Raw genomic sequence first — 19,606 nt, 5'->3', positions numbered from 1 at the left:
CACACACACAAAGAGCCAAGGTAGAGAGCAAGAGATTAAAAAAATGGCAGGAGGGCATTGGAGGACTGGAATACCATTACATTTTTTCTAACCACTCTACAGACTCTAAAATCAAACATCCGTAACTAGCAAACATCAGTTTTCTCTTAAAATACTGGCTGGTTGGAAACAAAGTTGCTAAAAATAATTTCAAACCACTGTTCTCTGCAGCTTTTACTTATCTGTTTGTATACACATGGATAAGACACAAGTTATGAGAATAAAATAGAAAAGAAGAATGGTTTTAGTTTAATAACAGAAAATTACACTTCTGTCTTTCTTCATAATTTCAAAGTGTTCTCCAAAGTGAGAGTCTTTAGGGTAGAGTCACCCTATGCAATTTATACTGTTCAATGCATTAGACCCCAAAGATCAGTTCATTTGGCTAGTGTTAGTGTTACTGTGTTAGTGTTGGCTAGAGACTCGTTCAACTGACCTACTGAAAAAGTGGGGCTGAAAACAGCTCAGTTGTATTGGAGCACAATGCACATGTAGAATGGCCACTAGCTACACCCAAGAACAAAGCTGGAGCACTTCTTGAGTGACAGTTCCCTTGATCGTCACCCAGTTAAGAGAGCACCGGGCCCAGTTCATTGGAGCCACTGGTGTGCTAATAAAAGATATTGTATAAAGTCTCTGATGAAAGATCTTAATAATATTACTCATCATTGTTTACAACATGATACAATCCTGGTAGAAAAAAAGAGGCTTCATCAGAAATACGGAAGGACAGCTGGGTGTAGAATAGAATATCTTTTCTTGTTTTTACATGTGACTTTCAATGAAATTTGTTGTCTCTCTTGAATGAACGAAAGCTGCATTGCAGACATGCTTAATAGGTTTTTTTAATGTACAGTGGTGTGCAAAAGTGTTTGCCCCCTTCCTGATTTCTTATTGTTTTGTATTTTTGTTACAGTTAAATGTTTAAGATCATCAAACAAATTTAAATAATGAACAAAGATGTTGGATGTTGTTTTATTCCATGTTTTTGCCATTTGTGGATCATGGCTGGTTGTTCGCTGGAGTGCTTAAGAAATGGCTGTATAACCTTTTCCAGACTGAGAGATCTCAATTACTTTTTTTCTCATTTGTTCCTGAATTTCCTTGGATAGCAGCATGATGTTTGTCTTTTGACGATCTTTTGGTCTACTCCACTTTGTCAGGCAGGTCCTACTAAAGTGTTTTCTTGATTCAGAACAGGTGTGTGAATAGCTCTGAAAACATTGACCCAACCATTTATCGGGTTTAGCGAGCAATCACTTTTTCACAAAGGGCCATGTGGGGTTTTTCCCCCCCAATAATAAACACCTTCAATAAACAAACTGCATTTTCTGTTTACGCGTGTTATCTTTGTCTAATATCTAAACTTCTTTGATCCTCTGAAATATTAAAATGTGACAATAATACAAAGAAAATAGGAAATCAGGAAGGAGGCAAACACTTTTTTACACCCTTTATGTATTAAAAAAAGCCACCTTAAGAAATAAAAAATACCATAAGAAATTAAAATTATTAAAAACAACATACGATGGAATAAAAATAGACTTAAATAGCTCAACTCCTGAAGATTAATTAAATCAATTCAGTGTAATTTTTCCCCTGAAAACGTAAATGTGGTGCACAATACATTTTTAAGCAAAACTTTGCAATAAAAGTAAAGAAAAATATCAGATGTAGGAAATATGATTCAAGTTAAGACATATATGTAAATATATATCTATAATATTTTTTCAGTGATAACAATTTAAAGCTGGACACCCTCCCCACTTCTTCGATTTTCAGTGGCAGGAGCTCCCCCTATTGACACCTGACGTGTGTAATGAGCTCTTCTGTTTTTCTGATGTTCAGTGCCAGGTTGTTGAAATCGCACCACTCAACCAGTTTATGCACTTCTCTCTGTAGGCGGTCTCATTACCCTGTGAGATGAGCTCCACAAGTGTTGTGCTATCTGCAAATTTAATAATAATATTTTTGAGTTAAGCAGGAGTCAGCGGTGTTCTGTCAGGACAAGCGTCAAATTAAAAAATATGCATAAAAAAACGTAGCAAAGTAAAGTGATGTCTCTCCTGTTATCTAAGACAGTGCTGTGATGAAGCTCCTCACCTGCCAACCGGTAAAAGTAGTGTTTTAGGCCTGCCACTACTTTTGTCCTACACACTGTCTTCAGTTCTTTTTAAGGGCACATCAGTCTGAGTCTGTGTGAGTACGAAAAGTTTGAGAGTCACGTTTGTGTAGCAAAGATAAAATTTTCTGTCTGTCAAACTGTTATCTTCAGCATTTTTGTTGATTCAGCTAAAAAGCAAAAGGCTTAACTAATTCCATGAGTTCATTCAGCATAAAAAAGGCACCTATTTATGAGGAGTCAGTGTTAGGTGGCTTAACAATCTAAATTAAATATTAAAATCCTCTGACATTGGTGAGGAGCAAGAACTGGACTGTCCTGAGTGAAAGCCTAGCCAACGACTTATCATATTTCCCAATGTTGGTTTCCAAACCACCTGCCCGCCCATCTGGCAGGGTGATGACAATACCCCATCAGCCTTTTACGCCTGAGGAATAAAAACACACAGGAGGATAAACAGAGGGAGCATAAAAGACATTTTGACAATGAATACAGGGAAGACGGGAATATAAACAAACAGTGGACTTATTAGAGATAAGATAGATGGACACAGACATGGGAAGAAATAATCAAAGACAAACACAGAACTGAAACATCATGGAAACAAAGTCATGGAATAAACAAGAGAACAGATACAGAGATGAATACTAACACATCCAATGTCAGACCGCAGAACACAGAAACGAGACAGAGGGAGAAACGTATAGGAAAACGCTGAGGGAACTTAAAACTATCATTAGTAACAATGACGTCTTGAACCAAAACTAAGGATTGCAAACCTGAAATTCAACTATAATAACCAGAAAGTTAATCGTAAAGTGAACTGAAAACTCAATATCAGCAGAGATAAAACTGTCTGAGAGTCATAAGAAATCAATAAAGGAAGCAAACATTCAACAAATACCAAATCAAAACTAGAACACTAGCATAATGGTAAAGTTGATATAAATCTTTAAACCTAAATGTACTAAGATTTCAAATCCCCAAATGATACAAAACCCAAGGACGTCCTGATAAGTCTGGCCAGAGGTTATAAAGTATTAAAGTTCAGAAAATATCTTATCTACAGACACACAGGTAACACATGTCTGCCACTTCCTCTGTGTGTTGATGGTGCAGAGGAAAGGTCGTCCATGACAGTTACTCCTCCTGTTACTGTGTGTTTTCAGCTGCTTCTGTGCATCTATTCAATTCAATTCAATTCAATTTTATTTATATAGCACCAAATCACAACAAAAGTCACCTCAAGGCGCTTCGTGATACAGAGAAAAACCCAACAATCATATGACCCCCTATGAGCACTTTGGCGACAGTGGGAAGGAAAAACTCCCTTTTAACAGGAAGAAACCTCCGGCAGAACCAGGCTCAGGGAGGGGCGGGGCCATCTGCTGTGATTGGTTGGGGTGAGAGAAGGAAGACAGGATAAAAGACATGCTGTGGAAGAGAGACAGAGATTAATAACAGATATGATTCAATGCAGAGAAGTCTATCAACACATAGTGAGTGAGAAAAGTGACTGGAAAGGAAAAACTCAGTGCATCATGGGAATCCCCCGGCAGCCTACATCTATTGCAGCATAACTAAGGGAGGATTCAGGGTCACCTGGTCCAGCCCTAACTATATGCTTTAGCAAAAAGGAAAGTTTGAAGCCTAATCTTAAAAGTAGAGATAGTGTCTGTCTCCTGAATCCAAACTGGAAGCTGGTTCCACAGAAGAGGGGCCTGAAAACTGAAGGCTCTGCCTCCCATTCTACTTTTAAATACTCTAGGAACAACAAGTAGGCCTGCAGAGCGAGAGCGAAGTGCTCTAATAGGGTGATATGGTACTACAAGGTCATTAAGATAAGATGGGGCCTGACTGCAGATAACTGAAAAAGTAATGTAAAACAGGTGAAAACATAATTGTAACTGTAATGTAATTATTAAAATCAGTACAGCAATGTGTTAGATTAATTCATTACTGAAAAATGTAATGCGATTGCAGTAACATGGGTGTAACATGTTACACCAAACACTGGTCTTCAGTCATCTAGCAACCACTGCCTAAGAAACTGTGCGTTTGTTTTGTTAAATATTCACTGTGAGATAAGCAATGGACAAACAGCATAGTAACATATAGAATAAAACCAGCTGTATTTCATTTTTCTGAACCTACCAACCCATATGGAAAAGATATATATAAATCTTATAAAGTTTTTATCTATCTTGTATGAAACTTGTATGAAAAGCATACAAGAGTGAAAACACATATAAGATCCCTTGAAAAATTATATAATGAAACTTGTATGTTTTGGATACTTACTAAAAAAAAATATGAAAGTAATGAGAAAGTGGCCACTTTCATGAGTAAATCATATATGTTGTTACTATTTCTTTTCCATATGGGAACTACTATTGCAGTTTTCATGTTAAACTGTGTGACAATGGCCACTTGGCAGTTTACTAGTGACTGCCTAATGGGAAAACTGCTTACACAAACTGGATGTCAAGAGGAATGGATTATGTTTTTCTGAGTCTGTGTGAATGAACAGTCATAATCACAACAACTGCTAGAATTATCATTTAGAATATAAATGGATTAGAAAGACCTGCTGAGACCACTTGAGGATTATTCCCTGTTAAATCCTGCAGGATGTGACTGGTTTGTGCCACTAAAAAAATTCAGTCATTGCTGTCACTCTTGTTTCTCAGTTAGAATCCTAAAGCTTGAAACCTGGTAAATACTGGATCTTGATCAAGCCTTGCTAAGTTTAGTGGGTTACAGTTGGTGTTATTGCAATGTAATTCGTTCAGTGAGAAGTCCTAACAAGTATATAATAACAAGAGCTAAGACTGTGTGTGACCATTTTTCTTTTCTCAGCTTCTCTACAGCTGAGAGAAGACAAATGGGTCTGCCTGTGGAAAAATAAACACTCCACAATCATATTATCATCTGTTCACAAGCTCAGTCACATTCCCACCATTTCCTTGAAAGAGAAAAATAATAAAAAAAATGCCATGTGTCGATTCTTTCCACGCCTCTTGAACATTTGATTTTCCAGCATTCCCATAGTGATTAATAGCTCAATCTCAGGCTGGCTAATGAGTTTTATCAGGAGCCACTGGTGATTAATTAGCAACAGCAAAGAGCATGTCACGGCTTTATTCTGGCTAAGCCATTTCTTCCATGCTCTAAATCTTCCTTCTACAAAGAGATAGCTCAACCCCAGGTGACATTTTCAAATAGCCCTGAGGTTTAAAAGAGCTCCAGCTCTGGTCAAATCAGTGCAAATGAAAGGCACTGTGCCTTTCAAGCGAGGGACTGTAGTTATTCACCACAATATTAACTCAATCTTCTCCTAGAGGGAAATCTCTGCATTATTGACTATTAACAATGTGACACTCAACCTGAGGCAGCTGAAAAACAAGTGCTTTTTGTTTTTTTGAGTGCCCAAAAACATATGATCTCTTTATTCATTATGGAATGAATTTTTCATCCTGTGTAACAGTTACAGACTGAAGATCTAATGGGAACTAAAAATGTAAGAGCTGCCAATGTCAGCAGTGTTATCTTAGCTTGGGCTTGGAGACTTCACTATGTGGATGAAGTATCATATATGCTGTAGGCAAAAACTTAGTTACTATCTGAATTGATTTTAGTTCAACCACTGTATTTGGCGAAAAACCAATAACTTAATGGAAAACGAAGAAACTAAAACTAAATAAAGGCTCTAACAGGGTCACTCTCATATTGCGCCCAGCTGTAACAATAGATTTTATGTAAAAAAAAACAAGGAAAGATTGTCTACTTTTACTCTTTGCCTTCTAAGCAACACATGCTTCTTTATTGAATTGAATTGAATTGAATTGAATTGCATTGATATACCTTTGTTAGTCCCACAAGGGGAAATTTCATAAGGCTGCCGACCTATTGCATGCAATGGCGGCGCCATCTTACCCTCCAACCATACATACATTACACAAAACATCACATGGGGAAGACAGGTCAGAGAGGTATAACAATGGAAAATGCACCACATGAGGAAAGTTAAGGAGAAAAAAATAACTCCTCCCAGACTGAGCTCCAACAGGGAGATCAGTTTGAGAACAGAAAAAAACAACTCTGCACATGAAAAAACTCTTAATACACCAAAGAAACACATGACAAGCGACAGGGGTGGGTAAAGGGTGAGAGACAGCCGAATTAGACAGTACATCCGGGCCTGCGTGCGCTGGTCTCCTTGATCCCTGTCAGCATCGGAAGGGAATAAGCGTTGAAGGCGTTTGGAAAGGGAGGGGGGATGAGTGTGTGCATATCAGTGTATATGTACTGTATGTGTGTGCATGTCCAGAGTTCAGCTGAGACAGTGTCCTTCGCCCTGCTAGGCTAAGTAAACAGTCTTCCAGCCAACCCAGGTGGCCTTGCATGGAATGGGAAGGAACAGACTAAACACAGTCGTTATCAGGGTGTTTTTGTTCGGCTCCAGCCTTGAGACCGCAGCTGGTGCCAAAGGGGTATCCGCATGAAGTGATGATGGTTTTTACTTTAGTGCGAACAGCTCATATGAATTTCAAAGCAGTTCTACAGTCCAACACTGGTCTCTCAATCTCCCGTTGGAGAGCCGCGAGCTTCGCCATACTTGCGTTCTGTGATGTTGTCATTTCTTGTGCTCAAGGAGCCAATTCTGAGAACTCACGGCAGTGTGCCTCCCCGAGATGTCATCCAATTTTGCGCCCAGAGATGTTATTCCAGGCGAGCCCTTCCGAGATGTATCCAGTCTGCAGTCAGAGATCTTATTCTGAGTATTCACAGCAGCCGTAGCCTCTCCAAGATCTTATCCGTGCTGACTCAATGAGCCCATTTTGAGAAACTCACGCCTCTCCCATTGTTTCAATCCCAGCGGGCAGCCTTGTGGGGGTTTGAACAGCCGGTTCCGCTTTCTTAATTCTTCGATAAGTCAGGGCCAAGCTTTATTACTGACTTGCTGCAATGAAAAGGAAGAATCCACTAGTTTTGGTTTGTAAAGCACAAGGGGGCAAGGAGACATGATGGTGGAATGAGGAACAACAGGAAAGTATTCAAAGGAAGAGTTTAGCAAAGAATGGTGAACATGTAAGGAGTAGAGATAGTGAAGGTAGATAAATTTAAATGTTGTGCACAGTTCAAAGCAATGTACAGTGCACAAGCGAGGTGAGGAAGCAAGGTTCACTGTACCCACTCTAGGGTGAAGTGGGTGGAGATGAGTGTTAAAAGGATAGGAGCAAGAATGAAAGGAAGTATAGTCTGGAGACAGGAGGCCAAGTTGGAGGTGGCAGGGTCAAAGATGCTAAGATTTTCATTAGGAGTGACGAGGATGGACAGAATAGAGAGGCAAGGCTGAAATGGTCTGAACATGTGCAAAGGAGGTATAGTGGATATATTGGACAAGGGATATTGAGGATGGAGTTTCCAGGATGGAAGACCTCAGTGGAGGTTCGTGGATACAGTGAAAGAGGGTTGGTATGACAATGCTAGGGATAGGATGAGATGGAGGAAGATGACCCAAAAGAAGCAGCCAAAAAAAGAAGTCGCAGCTTTACTTTCAGTCTACTGTGAACTTTAAGTGTGCATTTTCTGGTCATCAACCACGACCTTACTTTAGACTAATGTCACATTAAAATCTTGCTGTTGTTCTCTGCAGTGAGAAACCAGACCTATGCTGCCCCTGATGAATAATGCAATACTCTACATTAGTAATATGTAACCTTTGTGTGGCTCAGATTTGTCTTCACTCTCTTTGAGTAATTGCTGTCATTTTAAAAATGTATGAGCACATTGTGAGGCTTACCATTAACATTAAGCTCTGTCGGAAATCTGTCGTGGAGAAGGTGCAGGCCAGAGAGAGGAGGAATGAAGTACCTTCAAAAAAATAAATGAAAAAGAATAAAATACTAAATATCACTAACAGAGAGAAAACTTTATTCTTTGTATTTTTGTTTCAGGTTAAATATCGGGAAGAATGACCTGTTGACCTTTTATGATGGGGATGACCTTACAGCCAAACTGCTGGGTCAGTATGGAGGATCAAAGTCCCGCTTTAAGCTCTACACCTCCACTGCAGATGTCACCATCCAGTTTCAGTCCGACCCTGCCACTAACGTCTATGGCTATGGAAATGGTTTTGTGGTCCACTTCTTTGGTAAGTCTTAGGCGCAATTGTACCTCAGCTCATATCCATTCTGCCATATTCCACATGTGAATTTTAAACCAGATACATTGTACATTTTGAAGGTTTTTCTTTAAACTCAAACGATGAAATTGTCTGAAAGCTAAACCTTAAGTGAAACCTATAGTGGTTTTGTTTCAGGTTTTTAGTCACATTTTGACACAGGGATCACTACACAATGCAAAACACCTCTATGTGTCTCATCTCAGGAGTGGGTAGAATGCTTGTCATTACTGTAATGATGTTGCTGCATTTTTAGTGGATCACCCACAAAACTTACGCTCCTGTCAAGGCATTTTTGCAGCTGCAGCCTCATACTTATTTCCTCTAACACATATTTATTATTAAGCAAAAAGCTGGGCAAAAAGAAAAAGTTTGAATTCATTTTTGCTGATATGGCACCTAAAAATGGAAGCAATAAGAGGCCATCCCTGGTTTTGGACAGAAGGTTTCATTAGTGCAGCACCATGCCACAGCGACCACACTTTATCTGATAAGAGCTAATAAATTCAGAGGAAAAGGAAAGCTACGGAATACAGATTACCAGCAAAGGAAAGGGAAAGCTTGTTACAATCGGTTCATGAAACATGTTGGAGTAATGTAAATACAAGACATCAAAACAGACAGGTGTTGGAGAATTCTGCTTGTCTAGTGCCCAGATGCAATTACGTTGGCGTGTTTGGTGAAATTAGACTCCTAAGAAGAGTGCTGTTATGTAGGAATGAGCAGAGGAAAGCAATCAGGTATGGCAGTTTGCCCAGAGAACAGGTCATTTAAAATGATGGAAAATACTGTCAACAACTGAGTCTAAGCTTTGAAGACAAATTAAGATATTCAGGTTTTAGATGTTTTATGTGCTATGAGCCACATCTACAAACCACCAATCAAATGGTAGAATGACACTGCACAGAATTCGCTGGTTGCATGTTCTTTTGTGCACAATAGGAATAAGAGTCCACCTCATACATACTTTAATGTCTCTGTAAAATTTTAGAATGTTGCTCAACACACAGCAGCACACAGCTGTCTAACATGAAAACAATACCAATGTATAATACTTTTTTTATGTTATAAGAATCAATGTTATTTCTTGTTGCATAGGCAAGAAATGAGAATAGAAATCATGAGTAAAGTTTACAGGTTAACTTGCAATCACAATCTGCTTTTTAGCAGCAAACCATTTAATATAACAATTACAGTGTCTAATTGTTTTTGCGAGGTGAGAAGCATAAAGCAGTGGCTTTAATGGACAATTTTTTAAAAAAAAAAAAGACGGATCGTTTTATTTATAGTGAAATCTTCTGAGGAGCATGTGTGTACCAGGTGATCCCAATCCTATCAGAAACCTTTCCACAATAAGTTTAGATAACTTTAATTTCCAAAGAGCTAACACATTGGGCGATCGTGGCTCAAGAGTTGGGAGTTTGCCTTGTAATTGGAAGGTTGCCGGTTTGAGCCCTGGCTTGGACAGTCTTGGTTGTCGTGTCCTTGGGCAAGACACTTCACCCGTTGCCTACTGGTGGTGGTCAGAGGGCCCGGTGGCGCCAGTGTCCGGCAGCCTCGCCTCTGTCAGTGCGCCCCAGGGTGGCTGTGGCTACAATGTAGCTTGCCATCACCAGTGTGTGAATGGGTGGATGACTGGATGTGTAAAGCACTTTGGGGTCCTTAGGGACTAGTAAAGTGCTATACAAATACAGGCCATTTACCATTTACTACTGCAGGAACATAGTACTAAATGGAGTTGTTATAGGAACGCCACCCACCACCACTAGGTTTTTTCAAGCACAAAAATCACTACTGACCCAGAGTTACAAGATTCATCCATACATTTTGAGCAGGGCCAAAAAATTGCCTACTAATGTATTAGCTAAACACTCTCAGTTTCTCTCCAAGTTATGCAAAAATATCACATTACATGGACATTTTGGATTTAAAACAGTATCTTCAAACATTATTTTAGCCATAATTACTGAAAGGTAGAGAGACTGATTAACTGACATTAGTAAAAGATAGAAAGAACTTTAAAGTCTTGTAAAGCACCTTTCAGTTGAACCTTACATCCATCAGATTTTTGTCTTCTTCTTTTTGCTGTCTCTTGCAGAAGTAGCTCGTAATGACACTTGCCCTGAGCTCCCTGAGATCTCTAATGGCTGGAAGAGTACATCTCACCCTGAGTTGGTTCAGGGCACCGTAGTGACTTACCAGTGTTACCCTGGTTATCAGGTGGTAGGCTCCGAACTACTCATGTGTCAGTGGGACCTCACCTGGAGCGGCGATCTCCCGAGCTGTGAAAGAGGTGAGAAATCGGTATAGCCAAGTATAGGTCAAAATTCAATAGTCCAGATGAGCTACAGCTAAAAAAATTGTATTTAGTGATAAACAATTAACTGTCTCACTGTTAAGCTGTGTTTTTGTCTAATTAATCCATTAATCATATAGAATATAAAACAGAGGAAAGCAGTGACTCCTTGCGTTAAAGCACCTGTGAGTGAAAAATACATTTATGGTTTGAGCAGCACCCATGAAACACTTGCCAAATCTTCTCTGCCAGTTCCAAACATTTTAGATTATCACCCCAGGTTAGGACCACCTGTGAGCATGGACCCTGCTACAGTGGTCACTTGATGTCTGCTTCAAGCATGCCATGCTTGAATGATCTTGATAGGGCTTGTGTCACAGTGCAACTTCAAGTTGGTGTTCCAGAAAACCAATCTGCAGAATTATTTGGAGTGAGCCCTCCTCTTATCTCCAGATTGAAGGCAAAGTTGTAACTACAATATCAGAGACAGGCTGTAAAGTAGAGAAGACGTGATGGTGTGGGACAACAATTCCCTGACTGGTAAAACAATGCTTGTCATCACTAAAGGCAACCTCAATGAGGAGAGCTATTGAGATGAGATTCTGCAACCAGTGGTAATCCCATATCTCAACTCCACACTCGCCCCCGCAGAGCAGAGTTTATCAGGGACCAGCTCCAGAATTTGGAGTAGAGATTATGGAATGGCTTCCCTGTAGTCCTCACCTCAGCCCCAATGAGCACTTCTGGGATGAGCTTGGATGTGCTGTTTGTGACAGAGTGACCAACACAACCGCACTGACTGACTTTGTAACAAGTGCTGGTTGAAGAATAGGATGCCCTCCCACATAGCAGACAGGTCTGGCCTGGATCTGGTGTCAAGCCGGCACTGCTGGCTGACTTCTGGCGTGGTAAATGGTATGTGATCCAGATATGGGCCAGGCCTGGTGTAGATGGCACTGTTTATGTGATGGCATGCCACATCTGGCCCAATTATGGTTTGGTTTATGTGGTCCAGGCTCATAGAAAACAGGTCTGGCCAGGAATCTGGCATCAAGCTGGCACTTCTGACTGACTGGTTTCATAGCAGGGTGTATGTCAACCAGATTTGGGCCAGGTCTGGCAATGATGCCACTATTTATGTTCCTATTTCCTTATTTTAGTTAGAAGACCCAAATGCCATGTTGCAATACTATACTGCTATGGTAGCCAACATTTCAAATGCAGGTTTGACAGGTTTGTGAGTGTACACTTTATCCAAAACCTAATGAGGGTTTACTCATGTTTTCCACTGAGTGGCTGTAGCTCAGGAGGTGGAGCAGGTCACCTACCAATTGGAAGGTTAGCGGTTTGATCCCTGGCTCCTCCAGTCAGTATGTCAAGAGTGTGAATGTGTATGAATGTAGTTAGGAAGCACTCAGTTTATTGAAAGTGTGTAGTTGGTGAATGTGGCATGTTGTACAGAGCACAAGTAATCTGGGAGAGAAGGAAAGCACTATGTAAGAATCAGTCTATTCACTGAACAGAGTTTTAACATGTTACTTTTGTAGTATCATGTTCTGGCACATGTTGTTATTACATGGTTTGATTAAAGTACACATTAGGCTGGGTTAGGGTTAGAGCTGAACTGTTCTGGGCCAGCACAGGGCCAGCAGTGTGTCTGCAACTGGCCCGTGGCTGCACACAACTTACACATGGCCCACATACTGCAAAGAACGACAGCCCTTTGGTGGCCCAGATCAGGTTTGCCAGAGGTAATCCACACATGGGCCAGCACAGGACCACCAGTGTGTCTGCAACTGGCCTTGTGCTGGCCCATGTGTGGGCCACATCTGGCAAACCAGATCTGGGCCACCAAAGGGCCGTCATTCTTTGCAGTATGTGGCCCATGTGTAAGCACCATGTGACCAGCGTGAAGATGTGCCAGGGTGTTGTGACTGTGTATGATTCTTCCACATCATACTGAGCCCTGTTTGTTAAATACATAAACTGTTAAATTACCAGTAGGTCTTGTTTCTTCAGATTTCAATAATCCAGTGCAATAAACAACACCAAGCAAGAGTAATTTTAGTTCATTTGTCTTTTGGCTCCCTGTAACATATTACAATCATTCAAGCACAAAGACAAAGAGATACCACAACAAGCAAACTCTTTGGGGGTTTTCTTTGCACTTTGTTTTACATGCATACTTCATTTGCCATTGGTACATGTACTTTGAGCTTTTCTTGTTAAAAGCATTTCAGATCAGCTGGAATTGAAGTTAGGGTCATGGTTAGTAATGTCGCTCTGTTCAGGTGAGACAAAATAAACAGGAGAGTAAAGAACAAAAAATGCTGGTCAGTAGTTGGTCAGTAATGACCAATCTTTGTTTCTTTGTCCTCCCAGTGGTGTCTTGTACTGACCCTGGAAAGGTGGAGCATAGCAGACGGGTGCTGTCAGGTACTCATTTCACCGTAGGTTCAACTATTCAGTATATCTGCAACAAGGGCTTCACTCTGTCTGGAAACAGCCTGCTAACCTGCTTCAGTCGGGGATCATCAGGCCCCAGGTGGAGCCAGAAGCTACCTAGATGCCTGCGTACGTACACACTTCTCCTTCCCTTTTAATAATTACTGTAGATGACTGAAATTAGTAGACAGACTTCATGAGGTGATTTTTCTGGTGTGTGAAGGTATTTGTAAGCTTTATATGTAAGCTCTGTCTTATGGGTCTGTATGTAGCCATTGTACTTGTGCCACTTTTAATGAGAGCTTATAGTTTTATAAATAAACTGTGAATTTAAAAAAACTGTAAAAGCCTAAAATGAAAAGTAAAGAGGGCGTCAGTCTTCACAAGACATAAGCTAACGGCCGTGCCTCTGGTCCTACTTTTAATTTTGGAAATTTTAGGAAACACAAAAAAACCAGGCACTCTAAGAGCAATGGTCTATGGGGATAATATAGTTCTGATCGACAGATGTGATTGCAGACATTCCCCAACTCTCTTTGTAGTAATCATCATTGATCAATGATCATCACAATTTGCATTTTAATAACAAATGAGGTTGTTGTTGTTGCGGTTGTGACAACTGTTAGACATTTGGAGTTAGTTTTAGTAATTATGCAACACTGCTTATAAGGTTGTGGAGAACTGCTGTTGCCTGTCAGCTGAGACTGAAGAAGTCATTCTGATGAGTGAAGAAACACCCTCACTGAAAAATGCTGCATCCAGATGAACAGAATCAACTTTCTGGGATTTTCTTACCTTTCTTATTAAGAAACACATTGGAAAACCACTCAGTGTATGTAGCATTCATTGACAGAAGTCAGCTCTCTAACTGTGAGGCCCAAGGTACAGATGAGAGAAACAGTGCAAATGCAAATTGTCTGCATCATTGTGAACTCAGTGAACTCTGGACTGCTCATCTGCAACATTATGTCCATCTTTTATATACAATCCCCTTAAACAATAGGACAAAACCCCAACATTGCCCCCTGCGAGCAAGCCCTTGATGTCACTGGAAAAGAAAAACGTTCTTTTACCAGAAAGAAACGTCAGCCATAGCCAGGATCAGCGAGGGCAGCCATCTACCGTGACCAGTTGGTGGTGAAATGAAAGAAAAAGAGAGCAGTGGGAGACAGGACAAATGTACTCTATGGGAGAAAGAGTCAGAGTTTAATAGTTACTAGTGAGTAAATGTAATAGTAGTGTATAAATATGTATTAATACAAAAAAGAAGAAATGAGGAAAAAAAAAATGCACAGCATAGGAAGCCCCCAGCAGCCTCAGCCTACAGCAACATAACTACGATGGTCCAAGGTCACCTGATCCAACCCTAAATATAAGCTTTATCTACAAGGAAAGTATTAAGCCTGCTTATTAATTTAAAACTGGTATGAAGGCCTTCTTTAAAATTGTCTGAACTAGTATCATCAACTACTTTAAGTCTTTTACTATTCAGATTATAATATCCTAGTTGTAGAAATAGAGACATTCACTGCACTTTTACAGATTTCTAACTAACTTCATCAATGCTAAATTTAATGACTCAATTTTGTTTAAAACCAGAACCCAAGCAGGACCAGACCAAACAAGCTTCAGTGTGTATTAAATCTCCGTGATCTTAATCCGTTAATTAAGACCTTGTGTCCTGTGAATGGTGGTACTGTCATGCTGGAGGACACAACTCCCATCGGGACAGAAATTTTGACATTTCTTAGTTATTAGTGAATATCGTAAGAGTGACAGTGATGCTGTTACAACAATAGATGCTGTCTTTCTTTGCAGATTGTGAATAACCAACAAAATTTAATTGAAATCTTGACAATATCATTTTCCACCTGTCCCGCTGATTAAATAATGGCATTCTGTTAGAAATACTAATTAACAACAACTCTGTGACCTGCCATGGAGTTAATTAATTACACAGTTGTGACCATAATTTTTCATTACTTTGCCTTCAGCTGAGACCTTCGAGCCTTGCAATCATCCAGGAACCCCCACTTATGGGATGCCCAGCTCTAATAAGCTCCACTTCCAGGCTGGAGAGACCCTGCATTATTCCTGCCAGAATGGCCATCAGCTGCTGGGTGAACCTCTTCTCTACTGTGTTCCTGGACACCCGTCCCAGTGGAGTGGGCTGCCACCTGTCTGCAAAGGTAGAAAACTGCAGCATGACTTGTTTCTACATTGTCAATTCATTTTTTAAGATCATGTGAAGGAAAACAGCTCAGAAAAACTGGTTGTGGCCAAGCCAGAAGCAAAAAGGTTATATTTGGAAATGTAAATTCCATATTAAATCAAATTCAAAACATACAAAAGTCAAAGAAAAATGCAAAAAAAAAAGGTATTAATGAACCTTGAATAGCAACGTGATCTGGAAAGATGACATTAACGTGACCATGATGAAACCTTACAGACTGAAAGACAGATCATCTTAAGAAAAAAAAAGTATGTTTTGGAAAAGCAGAAACTGACATCAATCACAGTGAAAGGCCATAGATGAAAAAGAACTGTCTTTTTTCAAATTGATTTTTTTGTCCTGACAATTTGGAGAAGGTTGTTCCAGTCTAGAGGCTAAAATAACAAAAGAGCAGCATTTACCTTGAGCCTGCTGTTTGATCAAGGCGACTCAGGGATACAGGGAGCAGTAAGGACATGTTAAACAAACAACCACGAGGCAGGAGAGACCTATCAGGACTCCGGTGAGGGTATGCATCTGTAATTTGCTTTTACTAGAGGAGTCTCAGAGGTTGCACAGTCAAGCTGCTGTATATGCACAAAATAATGAACTGGTTTGTTGTCTGATTGCAAACGGTACAATATATCTGAGCAGAAAAAGGGTTTCAATAAGCCTTTGTTGCATTTTGTACCAAAATTATAATAATTCCAATACAAATTACATTTCAGTAAACAAAATACATCTCCTTACAATTATAGTTCCTGCTCTGTGCTTCCAGGTTTATTTTGGTAATGATTTTTCCCATTCTCGTACATTGTCTCATTGTCTTGAATAGTTTGTCCTCCCAGGTGTAGCCTCTCTGCCCTTGTGTTTGCATCTCATCTGGTCTTTTGCAATATCATCCTGCGAGTTTTCTGCCATTTGGATTCTGTACTGTAATCTTTGCAATGTACAGTACAATAAAGTAATAAGGAGTATATCCAAATGCACTTCAGTAAGCTTTTTATTTTTACCTGATTTATAAAAAATATATTTAAAAAAATAAATCCTGATATACTACAGGTAGCCCAAACAATCAAAAGGTCATTTCTTAAGCAATTTAACTGGAAAACTTTAAGGGAGCTGACTTATTTAGATAGATGAGATGAAATTAATTAACATACCAACCAGGAAAATTGTAAGCTGATAGATTCGATTTTAAACTCATAACAATCCACAAAACTGTGAACATTATGCATATATATGATTGCAAGTAAAAAAAAATGTTGATTAAAAAAAAGTACCCACTGTGCTTGCAAAATGTCTCCTTCAGTTAGACTGTAGTTGCACATGTAATTTTTCATGTGATCAAGTCAAGAAGTTTTATTCTGTTAAACTTTCATCACTGTTGACAGAGTGTATCTGGTGGTATAGTCAATAAAATTCAGTTAAATCAGCCAAACGGTACCTTATTAAGTATTTTCTTAATTTCTTTTGCTGTTTTTTATTTAACATCCATTCTTTCTGTATTCTCAGCCCACCCAACAGAGTATGATAAGCACAGAGTAGCTGGTAAGTTTACCTACAGAGATAAAAGTCTTTGTATAAACTTTCTGATTCTACCTGCACACAACGAGTTACCATCAGGGATGACCAGTTTAAAGGATCATTTGTGCTAGAATTATTTCCAATATATATGCAATATATAATCATAATTTGTATAAAAAATAAAGACAACTGGAGGGGAATTCAACTATATGTGTAAAGGTGTGTAATAGCAGTCAAACATATTAACAGACCTATTATTTCAACGCTTTTGCATTTTTTGTAATTTTTAGAGTGTATAATAAAACTAAAGACGTCAAATCACAGTTTGTCATTTAAAAAACGTATATCACTGTACTTTCTGCCTTGGTAGTTACTTTGCAAACCACTGGTAATATTGGAGTCAGCTCTACAAGGTGATCACTTAGTTGGGTTCCAGTTAGCAGGCAAACCTCTGGGTCTTAATAAGTTAATTCAGTCAATGTATGAATCCATATTAAAGCAACCAAATAAAACAAAACAAGTATGTTGTTATTTCAAGACATGGAGGCCCATCAATGAAGATAAATCTCAATAACTTCACAAAGACTAAAAGGCTCTGACCCTAGGACTCCAATAGTAAAGGAAGATGAAGATTCTGAGGAGGAGGAGGAATTCCTCAGTATTATCATCTTATATTAATGACCACATCACTGCTTTCTAGATTTAAGTAGTAGGCCCATCTTAATATCAACTGTTCAGTGTGAATCAGAAATTCATGATGAAAATGCTGCAAATAAAGTTAAACCTTCACAATCTTTTTTTTTCTCCAACAGTACCTACTGCAGACCTAAGGATGGAAGGAGCCCACGTAGCATTGGCTGTCTTCATCTCCATCACCTTCTTCCTCATCCTCATCATTGGACTCTACCTTTATTTTTCAAAGTATGTCCACATTAGTTGACAAATGCTGCTGAAAAAAAGAATAAATTACATTATAACTAGAGAAAAGAATTTAAATATACACAGCATAATCGTTACAATTTTTGGAATAAGCACTTATTTCCAGCACGGTAATACTACAGCCTCTCTTTGTCATGCAATGAGAGAAGCAGTGCAAATGCAGAGTCATGCAATGTGCATGCAAGCTTTTAGTAACATAAATTTCTGAACTCTGTCACAAATAAGGAGATTTGGGTGGCTTTGGTCTGACTGGGATGCACCGAAAGCAAATGAAAATATATTTAGCTGAAAGGACCTGCCAAGGAATTAGTATCATGGATTTTAGAACAATGTTGAGCAAAAGGCCAGAGTGTGGCCTCAAACTGGTGCAGAAAGCAAACACACACTTCTAATTTATACCTGAATTGGGGTTTTGTGGAAGATAATCATTAGTAATGAGAGTTTGGTCTTCAGTTCTAAATAAACAGTTTTTCAGTTAAAGCACGTAAGGTCATGTTATTTACGCACATACATCTCTGTAAGCGCTTGCTTATGAAAACAGTAGCTGTTTTAACAAACTAGTGTTGTTGGGTGTTTTTGTTTTTTAATTGTTTTTGTCTTCTTTTAATTGATGTGTGCTTCTCTCTGTGTGCTCAGGTTCCAGAAGAAGCCACTAAGACTCACTCTGTACTCCAACTTACCATATGAAAATATCACTGGAGAGTCTACACTTTATAACTCAGTTTATGAGACAATGGTGAGTCAACATTCCCCACAGCTGTCAGTCTGTTACGCTAACAAATCTAATGGCCCTCCATTCATTTAGAACCACTTTGTGGTTCACTTGCATTGTACTGTGGTATACTGATGGATGTTATTTTAATATTATCTACCCTTATCATATTAGTAAGGTAAGGCTACATAGCAGGCTACGTATCTCTGAATAATGCAATATGGGCACCACAAAGTTTTCCACGATGATTTGAATCAAATCCAAGAGTGGAAGATCTACTGAAAGTTACTACTATGACACTGTCAAAGAAAAACATCATATATTTCTCACACATCTCAAGTTTTCAGTATACCATCCCCTTTAGGAGAAGCAACAGTAACATAGCTGTGATTAATAAATAAGAACAAACGTTTGCTTTCAACACTTAGTTCTTCAATAACATATGGCAACTGAGGATGTTCCTTTAGTGTCTAAGTTGCTGTTTTGTTCACCTTCCATGCTTCCGATTTCTGAAGAACAATGAGGTGAGTCAGTCCTCGATCCTCCTGTGAAATACTCTTGTGATTATACTTCCTGAATACTCACTTATGTATCGAAAGTGAATTCATTTGCCTAAATACACTAAAATATTGGCACATTTGTCCTATCTATATAACAGTTTGGTCACAAAAAGACCAAATTTGAGGTACATGTACTAGGATTTCTTTCAAGCTTTATCACACTTCTACTTTGCTCCATTTTTAGCAGCCAGATCTCTGACTGTCTGTCAGCCGGGCTACAGCGCTGAAGTGAAACCTTTTTTCTTCAATCAATGTCTTAGATTTACAGAGAGCCTTTTTTATAGGGCTACACACTCCTTTTTTCAAGAAAAACATCTACTATAAGGGTGTGTGGAACCCATTATTGTGAATTTAAATGTTGTTAAGAAATGATCTGACAAAAGAGAAACACAAATGTTCAGTTTATAAGCCATATGACAAAAAAAAACATCATCCAGAATGTGATTAAAGTGGTGGTTGAGCTGTTGAGCCAATTGGGTCTAATAATATATTAAATGCAGTGTTGAGGCTGTCATTGTTAAGCATCTACATGGGTGTTAAAATCATTCACAATTATTTTGAGCACTG

At 39.1% G+C, this 19,606-nt stretch overlaps 1 protein-coding gene across 1 annotated transcript in view; it reads left to right on the top strand.

The window, feature by feature from the left end:
• The window catches only part of sez6b (seizure related 6 homolog b), a 209,890-nt gene extending 191,318 nt beyond the window's left edge, over nucleotides 1-18,572 (top strand). The window contains exons 10-16 of the mRNA XM_087841581.1: nucleotides 8,122-8,318; nucleotides 10,447-10,641; nucleotides 13,027-13,218; nucleotides 15,084-15,278; nucleotides 16,817-16,852; nucleotides 17,641-17,749; nucleotides 18,404-18,572. Of these exons, the coding sequence (XP_087697707.1) occupies nucleotides 8,122-8,318; nucleotides 10,447-10,641; nucleotides 13,027-13,218; nucleotides 15,084-15,278; nucleotides 16,817-16,852; nucleotides 17,641-17,749; nucleotides 18,404-18,572 (1,093 nt within the window). The remainder of the gene's footprint in view (nucleotides 1-8,121; nucleotides 8,319-10,446; nucleotides 10,642-13,026; nucleotides 13,219-15,083; nucleotides 15,279-16,816; nucleotides 16,853-17,640; nucleotides 17,750-18,403) is intronic.
• The last annotated feature ends 1,034 nt before the right edge of the window (nucleotides 18,573-19,606 follow it).

Source organism: Neolamprologus brichardi, chromosome 1, assembly GCF_056152115.1.
Source record: "Neolamprologus brichardi isolate AB-2024 chromosome 1, ASM5615211v1, whole genome shotgun sequence".
Taxonomy (NCBI): Eukaryota; Metazoa; Chordata; class Actinopteri; order Cichliformes; family Cichlidae; genus Neolamprologus; species Neolamprologus brichardi.
This window is presented reverse-complemented; position numbering and strand designations above follow the sequence as displayed.